The sequence below is a fragment of the Anser brachyrhynchus genome (genome assembly GCF_964034855.1).
Source record: "Anser brachyrhynchus genome assembly, chromosome: 2".
Lineage (NCBI taxonomy): Eukaryota > Metazoa > Chordata > Aves > Anseriformes > Anatidae > Anser > Anser brachyrhynchus.
Window position 1 is genome coordinate 71,029,770 of NC_137695.1, and position 13,193 is coordinate 71,042,962.

The following is a 13,193-nucleotide window of genomic DNA, read 5'->3' on the forward strand; positions in this document are numbered from 1 at the left end:
TTTTTTTCAGAGTAGAGTTAAATTTCCTAAGCCAAATTTTCCTAACAGAATGTGTGTATGAATATATAGATATGTATATATATATATTTTCCTGCAACAGAAACATTTGCAACAATATCATTTGAAAACTGGCCCTATATCCCCTGCTCCAAATGTTCCACCATCTGAAGAGCTGCCATTTTACCTCTCCCTGCCTCTGCCCCTCTTTCACACATACAGTCATGTATACACATGCCATGTTTCAGAGCTGGGCCTTCTGAATTTTTCAGCATTAACTCAAAATATACTTCTCTGTGAGTGGTAGCCAGAGCTGGTACACACAGACAGATATATTAGCTGTTTTTGGTTTTTAAGAAATCGAAAGCAAAATATGCAGACAAAACCACAAAATGAACATTTCTGACATTTACTTCTGTTTAGAAATATCATTTTTATTCATATTTTCTTCTAGTGTCTGCTCTACTCTGCCTGCAGCCTTGGTAAGGCAAAGCATCATAGGAAGAGGGACGACATCAGTTTCTGGGAGACAAGTAATGATGTGGAGGGAGGGGGAAGATAGAATTGATTTTCTTAGAAAGTGTGCACAATCAGAAATAAAGCTCTGAGAAGGCAGGAGAGAGGTAAGGGTATATTACATGTAGAAGATTAAAGTAGAGAGTGTCTGGTTTATTGAAATAAGGATGATGTCTTTCCAGGGATGATTATGCACATGCTGTAGTTTAATGTCTCAATGCGTCTGAATTCTCATCTAGACTGCAAATGGACACAAGGGTAATATTAAAACAAAAACAAAAATGGAAAAAAGGAAGACACTCACTTGCAGAGCATTACAATGGTTAGCTGCTGCTGAGGAGTGCTCAGTGTAGCTAAAATAGTGGTAGGCAAAACATCCCTACTATCCAGCCGTTGGCACACAGCACAGCAAACCATTTACATGAGCACCTGGCTGATCAGTTTGCTTGTGACAGTTCTTGGCACGTCCTCTTCTCTGGTTTGGCTTCTCTAAAGCTTTATTGACTCTTGTGTTTTGTGGGATTTTCCCCCAAAACCTGTGTCTGGCATGGGGGTACTTGAAACAGCAATGCTGACTCTGATGATAACAGGAAACTGAATTTTGGATAACCTTCCACAGTGCAGGCTTTCCAGTCATTTAAGGGCTTTTCTGTGGTGATTAGGAAGAAGGGCTCCGTCATCCATCATCCAGGGTCCATTGCAGTCAGTGAGAAGAACATCCACAACTGCAAAGGTCTTTGGCAAAGGCCACGAGTGTTTGAAGGCTGTCTCTGAGAAATGGGCAAGGACTCAGCTCTTCTGCAGTGCAGAAGTAGCTTCATAAGGATGGAGTGCTCTTTCACCGGTCATTCCAGAGCATCATTCATTAAATATAAGGCCCTACAGGAAAAACAGGCCTTCGTGTTCTCCGTTCCCCCTCTTGCAGCAACCCTGACATCAGTAGTTTCGAACCATGGAAGTTAAATTAAGGCCAGTGCAGTCTAATAGGCAAGGGAGAGCAAATGCTAGGAAGTCAAGTTAATGAGAAATACCTGCCATCTGGAGCTGTCATAAGCATGAATTTACATCACTCCCCACAAAATAAATAAATTACAGCCTATAGAACATTACTCTCCCTGGACACAGAGCCCTGCTCCTGCTGCTGCCGCCAAAAATTTTGGTCTCCCTGCTTTCCCAGTGATCATCAGCTTCTTCCAAAAACTCCAGAGAGACCTGAAGGGGCCCAGGGAGACATCTGCAACTGCTGGCTGCTTAAGCACAACGGCTGGGCTGGGATTGTTCGGCTTCATCCACTCGCTGCCTTTCTCGCTCTGACTGAAAGTTTTCCTCCCGGCTCTGACAGCACTGCAGCCACTTGGGGAAGCACATGACTGCCTCGGGAGATGGTGTTTCGTATTTGTGTTGCAGACCTCCAGCAGGCATGGCACCGAGGCAATATTTACATCAGTTTCTGTAATGTCATCACAGCAGCTGCAGTTTTGGGAACTGAAGCACTGGCTGGAAGTGGAAGGAGAGGCACAAGCACACCACACAGAAATCAGACTGGAAAAAAAGAAATTCAGCAACCAGTCTCCTCCCACAGAAAGCTGATTGTGTTCCTGGGTGCTGGGGGCATTGCTTGCCCACCAGATGGTTACCGCAAGGACCATCTGCGTAGAAGTGAGCCCATGGAAACTGCAGTTCAGGATGACAAGAGGACCGGATCTCTCCCCATGGGGTGTCTGCACCCTTGGAGGAGCACAGCAGGAGAAGTGGAGTCTCCAGACGAGGTTGCTTTCTGTGCTGTGTGCCTAACAGCCTGCTGGAGGAAATGGGGGAGAGATTGAGCCCTTTGGCTATGAGACAGCATAGCTCAATGCTCATGTGCAGATAGTGAAGCTGGCTCCAAAACCACTGCAGTCTGGTGCTGAGCCTTGGCAATCAGGCAGGATCGCTAGCCTGGCTGCAACAGCGTATTTGTGCAGCAGCACTGCTTCCAGGTCCCCTGTGGGCATTTCTGCCCTGTGCTGTGCCATGCAGCTGTGCTGGCTTGTGTGGGACTACATTGCTGTGGCTGTGGTCTCTGCTGGGAAATTCACAGGGAGCTGGGATGGGGTCTTCTTTCAGATTTTTTATCTGTTGTTTCCCATTACAGGAATGCCATTCAATTCTCACCTCTTCTGTCTCCTGGCTTGATTTCAGTGGCAGTAAGTGAGCAGAGGTTTGAAGCTTCACTGATGTTAAGTGTCTAGAAGCCATAACTGGCTGAAAAAGGACGGAGTCCCGTGCTGCGTCTCCTCACTCCTTCATCTGTAACTGAGACAAATGAGTGCCCATGGCTACTCATGAATGTGTAAGAGGGGCTCTCCTCTGCCTGGTTTGTGTACATACCTTCATGTTCCTAGTAGACTTGTGCCTCTGCTACCAAGCAGCAATGGCTAACAGAGCAGTGGGCCTGAATTCTTCCTGGTGGACCTCTTTTATTCCATGCAATTCCAGTGGTTTGTGGAGCTACATCTGACAGAGGATGTGTCAGACAGTCCCCCGTTATGTTAAAGTTTAGTGGAACTGAACCAAGTTGGCATAGAGCTAAAATGCTTACACCAGGTTCTTCTCCAGACACAGTTTGTTAGGTGATATTATCATGTGTGAGAGCAGGAGGTCATCTGCCCCAGACAGAGCTGTTTGGTGCCAAGTGCCTTCACTCTCCTGAGCTGCACATGGATTCAAGGAAGAGGTCCCTTCTGCTGAGCCACCACCGAGCTCTACGTGCGCATGTGCCCCAGAGTCCTCTGAGAGGACTACTGTGAGGCACCAGGCAGAGGAACCATCACTGTGTCTACTTCGAAATACTCTGAAAACCAGCATCTATAGTTGCAGTACAGGCACCCCAATATAGAGACACCATGAAAAGACTGGCAACTGGGTGAGCATGGCTTCTTGGTCTGTGTCCCTCAGAAAATCCCTTCCAGTCTCGCACTTCATATGCTCTTGTGCCTTGAGAAACTCTACTCTGTCTCTCTAAGAACGGAAACTTCAGTGCCCAAGCTGTTTCCTTAGCCTGAGTGCTCTGAAATGCTCCTGATGAGTGGGGTTGGGGTAAGATAAGCAGGGAGAGGGAGGGAGGAAGCAAAGATGTGCCAGCAGTGGTGGCAGATCCTCAGAGGTGGTGTGGGGAGGGCTTGGCAACACTTTCAGCACTGTCCTATTACAACAGGAGGGAGGAGGATATACAGAGGTTACTTAAAAGCCCTCAGCTTTTTCCAGGCTTCTATTGCACGTCAGAAAATCTGCAAGGGAGAAGACAAAAAAAAAAAAAAAAGACTATCTGAAAAGAAGGTACCCTTGCTAACTAGGAAACTTCCTTTAAGAGCTTACTGCTATTAAATAATTGCTGTATTTTGAATTGGTGTTTTCAGGAGCTTTAGGAAGAAGCTATGTTCTCAACCATGAATATTTTCTTAGATGGCTGGCGTGGCTCTTTCATTGCTACATGCTTACAATAGATGTGAAAGCAGTTTTGACTAGCTCAAAAAGAAGTCTCTGATCAACCTACATCTGAGATTTCCCTTAAGGTTGTTAGTGGGAGAGAAATAACTGGATAAGTGCTCTTTTTCTTTCTTTTTTTTTTCTCTCTTTCTCAAAAGTGGATTCTCTGTATGCAGAAGTTAGCCTTTAGGGTGTTTATGTGCATAGAGACAAAAATACAATATTCCAGTAATCATCCACAGACTGTCGTGGGCTGTAGTGTTTAGGATGATTGCAATATAACTTAGAATGTAATTTTTATTAGGGGGAGGTGGTGTGTGATGTATTTCCTGGAAATATAATTTGCTATTTAGGACACAATAATGTTGTTTTGGAGGGTGGGAAAACTGATGATTTTCCACATTTTTACCTGAATTTCCCAAATGTTTTTAATGCCTTGCTTCTCTTAGACAAATACTTCAGTGTTAGGCTTTCCTTTCCTCCTTCCACCCCCTTCTTCTCTTATTCATGTGTTTTCACAAACACAAAATGCTTTCCAATCCTTAGAGAGCTGTACTCCATCATTAGACTGATGTTTTTTGCCTCTCAGTCTTTACTTATATGAATCTAAAAATGTGTACTCACTGGCACCCCACACTGTTTCTGGTTTCTCCCATTTTACATGTGCCATGCTGTCTCATGTTTGCTTTCTCCTTGCACTCTTTCCTTTTTACATGGTATTGCAACGTTTTTAATACAGGATGTCTGAACCAACGAGCACCGACAAAGAGAAGAAAAAACCTCCACTGAATGGGAGAAGAGCCCTCCCATCAAACAACTCCAATGCTGAAGAAAATGAGGTCCCTGAAATGGATGCTTTTGGATTGATACCTAGAGGATTTAATCCAAAAGGTAAAGTGTACAATTAAGACATAAATCTAGTTTTATGTCTTCCATACTTACCTCTGGCTAGGTCTGTGAATCACAACCGAAACACTTCTTGCATAGTATTGTAATCTGAGTCCTACATACTTCTACAGTTCTTCACATGTTTCAATCTCAGATAGTTTTTATTGTTGCTCAGGAAAAAAAAACTGGTAAAAACACCTGTCTGTGTGGAAATGTTACCTTAAGTTATGGGCAGGGAAAGTTAGGTGTGAAGAAATTGAGTGATTGTTTTTCAGCTTGAACTTTGGCAGTGGTTAAAAGGCAAGAATAGGTTTTCCCAGTTTGATTACAATCATAGAGTAACTTTAGGAAGAATTCCTCAAGTCTTTTAAATTTGTGGGTGACAGTTCAAGGGCTGGGCTCGGTGAAGGCTCCGCTTTGCAGAGCTGGCAGCAGGGTGTCATTGAACATCTGTAGTTGGAGAATACAAATATGAATGTAGTTTCCTAACCAAAGTCATCATTAACTGTCACTGCTGCCAGTAAACGTGGTCCTGTCACTGTTGCTTTTTCCTAACTGTGGGCCAGCCCCTTTCCTCCAAGAAATTGGTGGTGAATCAGGTCAGGACACTGGGTTAAAACCAGGCATTTTTGACAGGAGAAGATGTTGAATAGAAAGTTTAATTTAGTAGGGTTTGGTTCCAGTTCAGCCTGGCTCATCTGTTGGCTTCAGGCATGGCTGTGGCAGCATGGGGGTGAAGGGAGCAGCAGGAGCTTTGCCTTTTAATGGCTCTTCTGGTTTGTGCAGTCTTAAACTGACTGTGAAGCTGCTGCACAGTGTTTTTGCTAGATGTTCTAGATGTTCCTCTCACTGATAAAAATGACTGAGGATCTAAAAGGAATCCACAAATTGATAATAATACTTCTGTGAAAAGTGTCTCAGTCTTTTGGTTGGGAAGACAAAGTATCATTCGAGGGATGGGCAAATCAGAATGCATTATCGATGCCAAATTTTTTGAGTGAACCTGAAAAACATAAATAATATTTGGTTTAGAAGAAAACACAATTGGCTTCTGAATGAGTCAGCAAGCAAATTATATTAATTTTTGGCCTGTTTGAGGTTAACAGCAGAACCTATTGAACGTGGTCACTCATAGTAGCAAGACGTAATAACACTTAGTACTCATATGGGACTTTTCATCCAAGGTTAAAAGAGTGCTTAATAAATGTGGACAAGCATTAAGTACTGCATTTTACACATTGGGAAACAAGCAAAGAGATTTTCAGTGACAAGGACAGAGTCTTATTAAAAATCATTATTTCTGTAATTCTAATAATATGCCTTAAACACGTCCCCCCACTTTATTACACACACACATCTTTAAAAAACATTTCTTTAGAAAAACGCCTAAGCAAACCAACTGGCATGTTAAGACTGTAGAAACTCTGCTTGAACTTCTTCAAACAACCCTGTAGTTCTGGGGAAACTACGGGTGTTTAAAGTGTCAAATGTAATGTAAGGTCTTGACTGGGTATCCTATCAAGCCCATTATGCTCACCGTAGCTGATGTGTAAGGGTGTGGGGTACCTTGGAAGGAATGCAGCTTATAGCTAAAACCCACCAGTACCAGGGGAAAGATTCGTATTGCTTTTTATTGTGCTTTATATGAGGCTCTGAAAGAAGTATGGTGCTGGTACACAGGAGCCTCTTGCTTCTCAGAAATGCAATGGAAACAGGAATATGAGGTCAAGTGGGTTGAGGCAGAAGCCTGCCATGTGCTTAAGGTGATGCTTAAGGTCAGGCAGGTGAGAAAAACAGCCCTCGTCCAAAGCAAGAGTTTGCGTAGGCATAGGATCAGCTTGACTTTGGGACTGGTACGGCTGAAAAAAAAAGTTTGAGCATAATGGCAAAATTCACTATATAGATGGATCAGCTCTGCTATGCAGTCCAGCTCTGCAGTGCTTGTAGCAATAACATGCAAGGGGTGACCTGAATGGGGGCGAAAGGGAAGAGAACAAACCATAGCAGCATTCCTGTTTCACCGCACATCAGCTGTGATCTACACCTGTGATGCCAGCTGATGTATGTGTGGTCCCTGGACACACCATTTTGGGGTAGGATGTTTAAGTTGCCTGTCAGAGCAAGTTAAAGGTTTATAGCCAAATGCTTTCTACACGCAGCTCAGAGTGGGATTTGCGTTCAGGAGCTGAACCTGCCCAGAGTACTTGCAGCACTGGGGCATAAAGTGAGAGTCCGCAGGCAGAGCTGGAGCAGCAGGGCACAGCAGGGCAAGGCATGTTCTTGCAGAGGATTGCTTGTGCTACTTCCTTTCCTTTCTCCTTCTATACTTCTTACTTCTGGGTTGTCCAAGCCTTTTGTAGTGATTCTCATATCTCCTTTCCCTAACACCCTGATAAAAGCAGGCAAATGCTTTTATCTCAGCTTTTACAAGTAAGGTGTTTTATAACCTTTGGGGTAGGATGAGACATCTGCTGTAAACATTTAAATGTTGGTGTCTTCAGCTGAGTCAGATGACAGCCAACACAAAGCCAGCCCAGGTGGAGGTGAGGACATAGTTTGGCTGGACATCATACCCTGGTATTGCTTCCAGGGTACCTTTCTCTCAGCTCCACTGGCTGCAGCAACCAGATCTAACTGGTTTGCGTATCAGGCTCACATCATTCAGATGCCTAAATTTAAAGGACCCAGTCTTGAGCTGAATCCTGCCCTTGATCTGTGCGGTGTAGGTGTCTACAGCTGAGCTAGTCACCCTTGTTTCCCTTGACAGCCAACAGAGAGAAACAGGCATTTTTAGGGTGTGATTCATTTGACCTATTTTAGCTACTACTCTAGGATGAGGTAAACGCCGAGCTCGACTAGCTCTCTGCTGACACCCACTTCTACTCCGCTGAATCACAGCCGGGGTGACGGGTGGAGGCTGCAGGGACAGCTGTCTTCCCAGCCAGGTCAGTGGGCTGCCTGCTGCAGGCTGCTTGCTGCAGGCTTCTTTAGCAAAGAGCCTGTGTCTGTGAGTACGCCTGTGCTGCTTCCTCCCCCTGGCTCTTCCTAGCCAGCTCATCTCACCACATCGTGTTGTGAGTGGGCCTGAAACGTACAGCCTGCTCAGTGGGAGGACACAGCCTTGCGGCCGCACGGCCCACAAGCTCCCCATGTGCCCACCTTTGCAAAGTTTATGGACTCACCAAGGAATCGTGCTTCTCCTGTTAGCAGAGTGATGGACACCTCCTTTGGAAACTCCTACTGCTTGGTCTGTAATCCAGAGCCCTTTCTCTCTGGTTCTCCAAGAAACTCTGATGTTTGAAGGCTATTCTTGGTATTGAAAAGCAGCTCAGGCTTGTGCTCATTTTTTTCCATGCAAATTTAACATTACAAAAGCTTTAAGAAAACATTAGTCTGCTGCATCTTTTGCAGGAAGCTTACTTGCATGAAATAGTGGATGAGGCTGTAAACAAACCATCACATAGTCCAGACTTCAAAGGAGCCCTCGATGGCCACCTATGCCTCACAAACAGATGAGCAGTGAAACACACAGTGCCTGGACCCTTCCTTTAGATGACATCTCCACTCCTGGTGATGATGTTCACGCATCCCATTACCCTGCTCACATTTTGTCCTCTGTAATTATCATTACTGTAATTAACATGGGCTCAGTCACAGGTCATCTTAATTTGGTGAGCTCAAAGAAGTTCATTTTAACACTGAGAGTGAGAGTGAAATGTGTTTTATGCAGGTGTGCATAGCTGTGTTTTGACAGGAGCCTTGTAAAGTCCTGGGAAAAATGAAGCAAACGCTGAACTGACACCCTGGGGTGACTTAGCTTTGTAGCTCCTTGAAGGGGCTAACTTGTAAATGAAGGGCAGGGTCTTTTGTTTCAGAACACGAGATGAAAACACAACAAATGTTCAAAAGAATTTTTATGCCTCCCTGGAAGCGAGAAGAAGCTGAGCCAAACTTACTAGTTTCTACTATAGTTTCATCTCTCACAGAGCTGCAATATGCAACTTTTACATAGAATGTTTTCAGCCAGGGAGGGGTTGGGAGAGAAAACAGGAGAGACTTCCCCCTGACCCGTCTTCACAGCCCTCCAGGAAATTTGTGCCTCACATAATTTAATTATGAGCTTTGTCAGCATTATTATGAGGGAACATGGGTAAGTTTTGCAGGGAGGGAGGTGAGACATTCCCCATTTCATAGAGGGTCAATGAGAGTTATTTCTGAGCAAAAAGCATTTAAAGTTTCACACAAGAACCATCTCTGTTACTTTAGCCGGCACTAAAGCCAGCGGGGATCTACAGAAGTTACTCCAGAAGCCTAGAGAATTGAGCAGGGAATAACAATAACATTGCCATGGGACTTTAAGCCTGTCTCAGCCTTTCTGCAGTTGAGGTTGACAGGAGGCAAATGGTTTTTGCTTCAGTTCTACAGAGCTTTTCCATGAAAGGATCTTTATCTTGGCATGTCCTAGGGCAGTTTCCTTTCCTTTTGTTTCCCACAGGGCAGGTATGAGTAGCTGGTGGTGACAACGCACCAGAGGGACCAGATCCTGCTGCCCATATTTACCTCCTTTCCATCAGCTGTTGCCCAGAGTCCAGGCTGGGTGACTCGGCTGGGGCAGGAGAAGAACCACGCTGCTGCCCAGGGCATTGCTGCCCACGCAACTCCACTAATGTTTTGAACACATCCCTGCAGAAGGGCAGGGCTAATGCCCACGCTACTGCAGCCTGGAGGCTACACACCAGATAGGCAGCAGCTCTGCTGCTTGCCCAGAGCCTGCCTGTCTGCTGTGTCTTCCTGCCTCCAGGGAAAAGCTGTGCACGAAGCCGTTTTCTGAGGTTCTGTGAAATGGGCCATGTTTAGCTCTCAGCAGTTTGGATATCCGACTCATTCGCTGAGTGCATCATTCCTGCTCACAGTGTACTCAGTAGCAGGCCAAATTAGCCACCATTGTGAGTACACACAGCTCTACCAGCTGCTGTAAGTGTGCACCTCTTTTTGCCAGGCATGAGTTTGGCTCTGTAGCATCAGTATAAAATGCAGAAATTAGCTAGTTTCTGTCAGCACCTGGAAATGCAAGTCGAGAGCTGCAAATCAAGCTTCACTCTTCTGTCTCTCTCCTTGTGGCAATAATGGTCCTCCTGGCAGAGTTTTCCTGATTATCTGTCCAAACATGTAGGAGAAATGATGTCCAGTTCATTTTGATATGATTGCTCACTGTTTGCTGGAACTGGCTGTGAAACTAACGAATACATACAACTTAAATGTGTGTATGAAAGGAGCCGTTGTGTGAGAAAGCTCCCACTGTGAAGATTCCCAGTGTAGTAGTCATGCAGTTGGTGGTGACTGCCAGTGCCTTTGGCTATCCCAGTGCCTCTGCACACTGGTCATTAGCTGAGCAGGCTAACTTCTGGCAGCTATAACCCTTTAGATAGCCCTGATTTGAAGGGAGCGAGGCATGTACTTTGCCTGTGCATGTTATAGATACCCACTGCTGTTTGCCTATAACTTTATACTGTAATTATATACTGTAATGTCATATTTAGTTTTCATAAAAGATGCTAATAGCAGTGGAGGTGTTCTGAGAAGCTGAGTCTAGACACATACAGTACACTAAAGCCTTATTTAATACAGACATCCAAGCTCTCAGCTGAATGCAAGATCATTAACTGCCTCTCAGGCTCTGCAGCACTTGGTAGCAGTCGTGCTTTATAAACATTAATGTATTTAAGCATCAAAAAAACCCTGTGAATTTGTGTTTTACAAATGGAGGGCTGCAAGAAGAGAGACATGAAGCCACAGCTGTTAAAGGCCCACTGATTGTACTGGCAAACTAGTGTCAGCGAGGCGCAGACTCGCAGAAAGCTGATGCCAAAGGAAAGATAGCACAGCTCTCCCTGGGGGCACTCAGCTTTCACCCCATAGGAACCTGCACTTTCCGCAGTTGCTTTCATCAGTCACTAGAAGCCTTACAGCTGCTGGAACAACAGCAGGTGGACAGAGAAGTTTCAGTCCATAAAACCCAGCTCGGACAGGAAGGTGCGAGCCTCAAACAGATCCAACATGCTCCATTGGCTGTTGTTTCTCGATGAGGCAGTGCTGGGGAAGTGAAAGACATGGCCTTTAGTGATGGTGATGTCAAGACTGTGACTATTCTCTCTGCTCATTTGTGTGCCTCTGCAGATTACCTGCGTGTTGTGGACATTCATATGTTCAAGGAACCCTATGAGATTAACAAGCAGCAGCACCATACTGACAAGTACTACAACCCTAAGCTGATAGTGCGTCGAGGGCAGCCTTTCCAAATCCAGATCGACTTCAACCGACCCTACAAGCCAGAGACAGACCAATTCTGGCTGGAGTATTTGATAGGTAAGTGCCTGGCAAAAGCTGTTTTTTCAGCAAAGTCTGAAGAGCCTCTCATTAACAGGAACACATCAGTACTTAATGTCTAGGTCTTTTCCTGTTATGATTGATAAACCATAAAAACATGTTTAACCAAAGGCAAAGAAATGCTTTTCTAAACAGGCTGTGAACCCCTAATCAAGAAAGAATCAACTGAATTACTTCTGAGAGAAGCAGGAGCAGTATTTGAGGCTTTTTGTTTAGCAAGAAGCTGTACTTTATTGAGCTTTCAAAGGTATATGTGTAATATCATGTGGCAATGCTGAAAGGTAGGTGGAACAGGAAACATTTATCACTACTGTTTAGGAGATGCAGGGAGGAGGAGTCTCTTGTTTGAGGTGGGAGAGATGCTGTGTATGAACCGAGATAACAAAATGTTGAATACACAATGGGGAAAAATTAAGCAGAGTGGAAGAACTGAAGGCCTTATGATTTCATGGCCTACATTTGGAGCCAACCTGCTAACCAGGGAAAAGATTCAGAGATTGTAGCATTGGACCTACTCGGGATCATATCAGACGCTTTCTCAATTTACTTCAAAAAGAGCCAAGAAAGCATTTTTTTCTTCTCACCAGGAGATCTTCCTCAGAGACTCAGATCCTAATGTACCTTTTGGCTTATTGAAGGTATAGGACTAGACTTATAGGACTAAGGGCATAACCTAGCTAGAGAAGGGGAAAGTATATGACAGGCTGTGGCTTATTGCTGTGCTCCGAAGATGGCCCCACAAAATGCTGCTCCATTCATCACAGTTCTGGGAAAGCCCTGGTTTCATCCAGAATGATCTGTGAGTTTCTGTGTCAAGACATCAATGTTCCAACTATAAACTCTTAAAAATGGGTTTGAATTGATGTTGCAATTTACTTTCCTGAGAGATACAGTTCCAAAATTTGTAACATCGATTTTTTTTTCTACCACTGAATTATGATGATGTGGACATTTATTAGATTTGTTGCCTTTTAAAGCTAGATGGGCATTTATCTCTTAAACATATGTGCAGAGAAAAGGTTACTGTCTGCACTTTTTTTTTTTTTCCATGGGTCTCTTCTTTCTAATTTAAATTAGGGTTGGGAGGCATGTTATGACATACCAGTGAGTGATTGGCTGAACAGCCACAAATGCCTTTAAAAATTTAATATACATAAATATCATTCGTTCTTTTGGGATTTAATTAAATTCAAGACTGTTCCCTTAATCTTTATATGTTTAAAACAAACAGCTGTAGCAAGAAGTGGAAAATGGAACATTTGTTTTTTATTGCATTGTGTGCTGTTTGCATTTATTTTAATCAGATATTCTATATTGGAAGAAGAAATTTAACATTTCTTTTGATGTTGCATAGTCCACTTAAGACAAGCTATTTGTTTATTTTTGTGTTGCTCTTTCCTAACACACTTTTGTCTGCAGTTTTACCCTGAATCTCTAAACCTGAATAAAAAAACTTTCATCCTCAGCCACAATAGGAATAGCATTAAACACAGCCTTAGCCAGGACAGACTTTGCAACAAACTCAGTAACGAATGATGATTTTGGAGCCAGCACTGGGAGTGTGGTTGAATTCTCTTTCTCTTCTCATTCTTCACCGTTACTCTCTCTTCTGTGAAATGGGAATAGCAGCACTGATGTCCCATGTGTGGTGACAGGGAATCATCTGAAAAGTGCTCCATAATCAGACTAGGATACAGTACTATTGCGTTCTCCTGTTTTTTAAGTGTCTACTTCTATGAGCACCACTGCCCTCTTGCTAGAAGGAATTTAGCTCACAGATATTCAGCTGGGAGCTGAGATGTTCAAGCTCCTCTTCTAGGAATCAGTTAATATTTAGCGTTCCACGATTGCTTCTCTTTATGCACGTGTGGTCAAAATACAGTACATCTGTCCTCAGAGGCTAGTAACAGAAAGCAAAATAACATTCCTCCAATGAG

General features: G+C 44.0%; 1 protein-coding gene across 4 annotated transcripts in view; it reads left to right on the forward strand.

Moving 5' to 3' along the window:
- Window positions 1-13,193, forward strand: part of F13A1 (coagulation factor XIII A chain) — a 102,294-nt gene that overhangs the window by 36,216 nt on the left and 52,885 nt on the right. For 2 of the 4 annotated variants that reach the window (XM_080578621.1, XM_080578620.1), the window contains 2 exons: window positions 4,721-4,872; window positions 11,047-11,235. In XM_080578621.1, coding sequence (XP_080434747.1) covers window positions 4,721-4,872; window positions 11,047-11,235 — 341 coding nt within the window. Of the gene's footprint in view, window positions 1-1,106; window positions 3,419-3,707; window positions 3,832-4,720; window positions 4,873-11,046; window positions 11,236-13,193 lie in introns of those variants that run through there. The other 2 variants (XM_080578622.1, XM_080578623.1) reach the window with 2 other exon arrangements.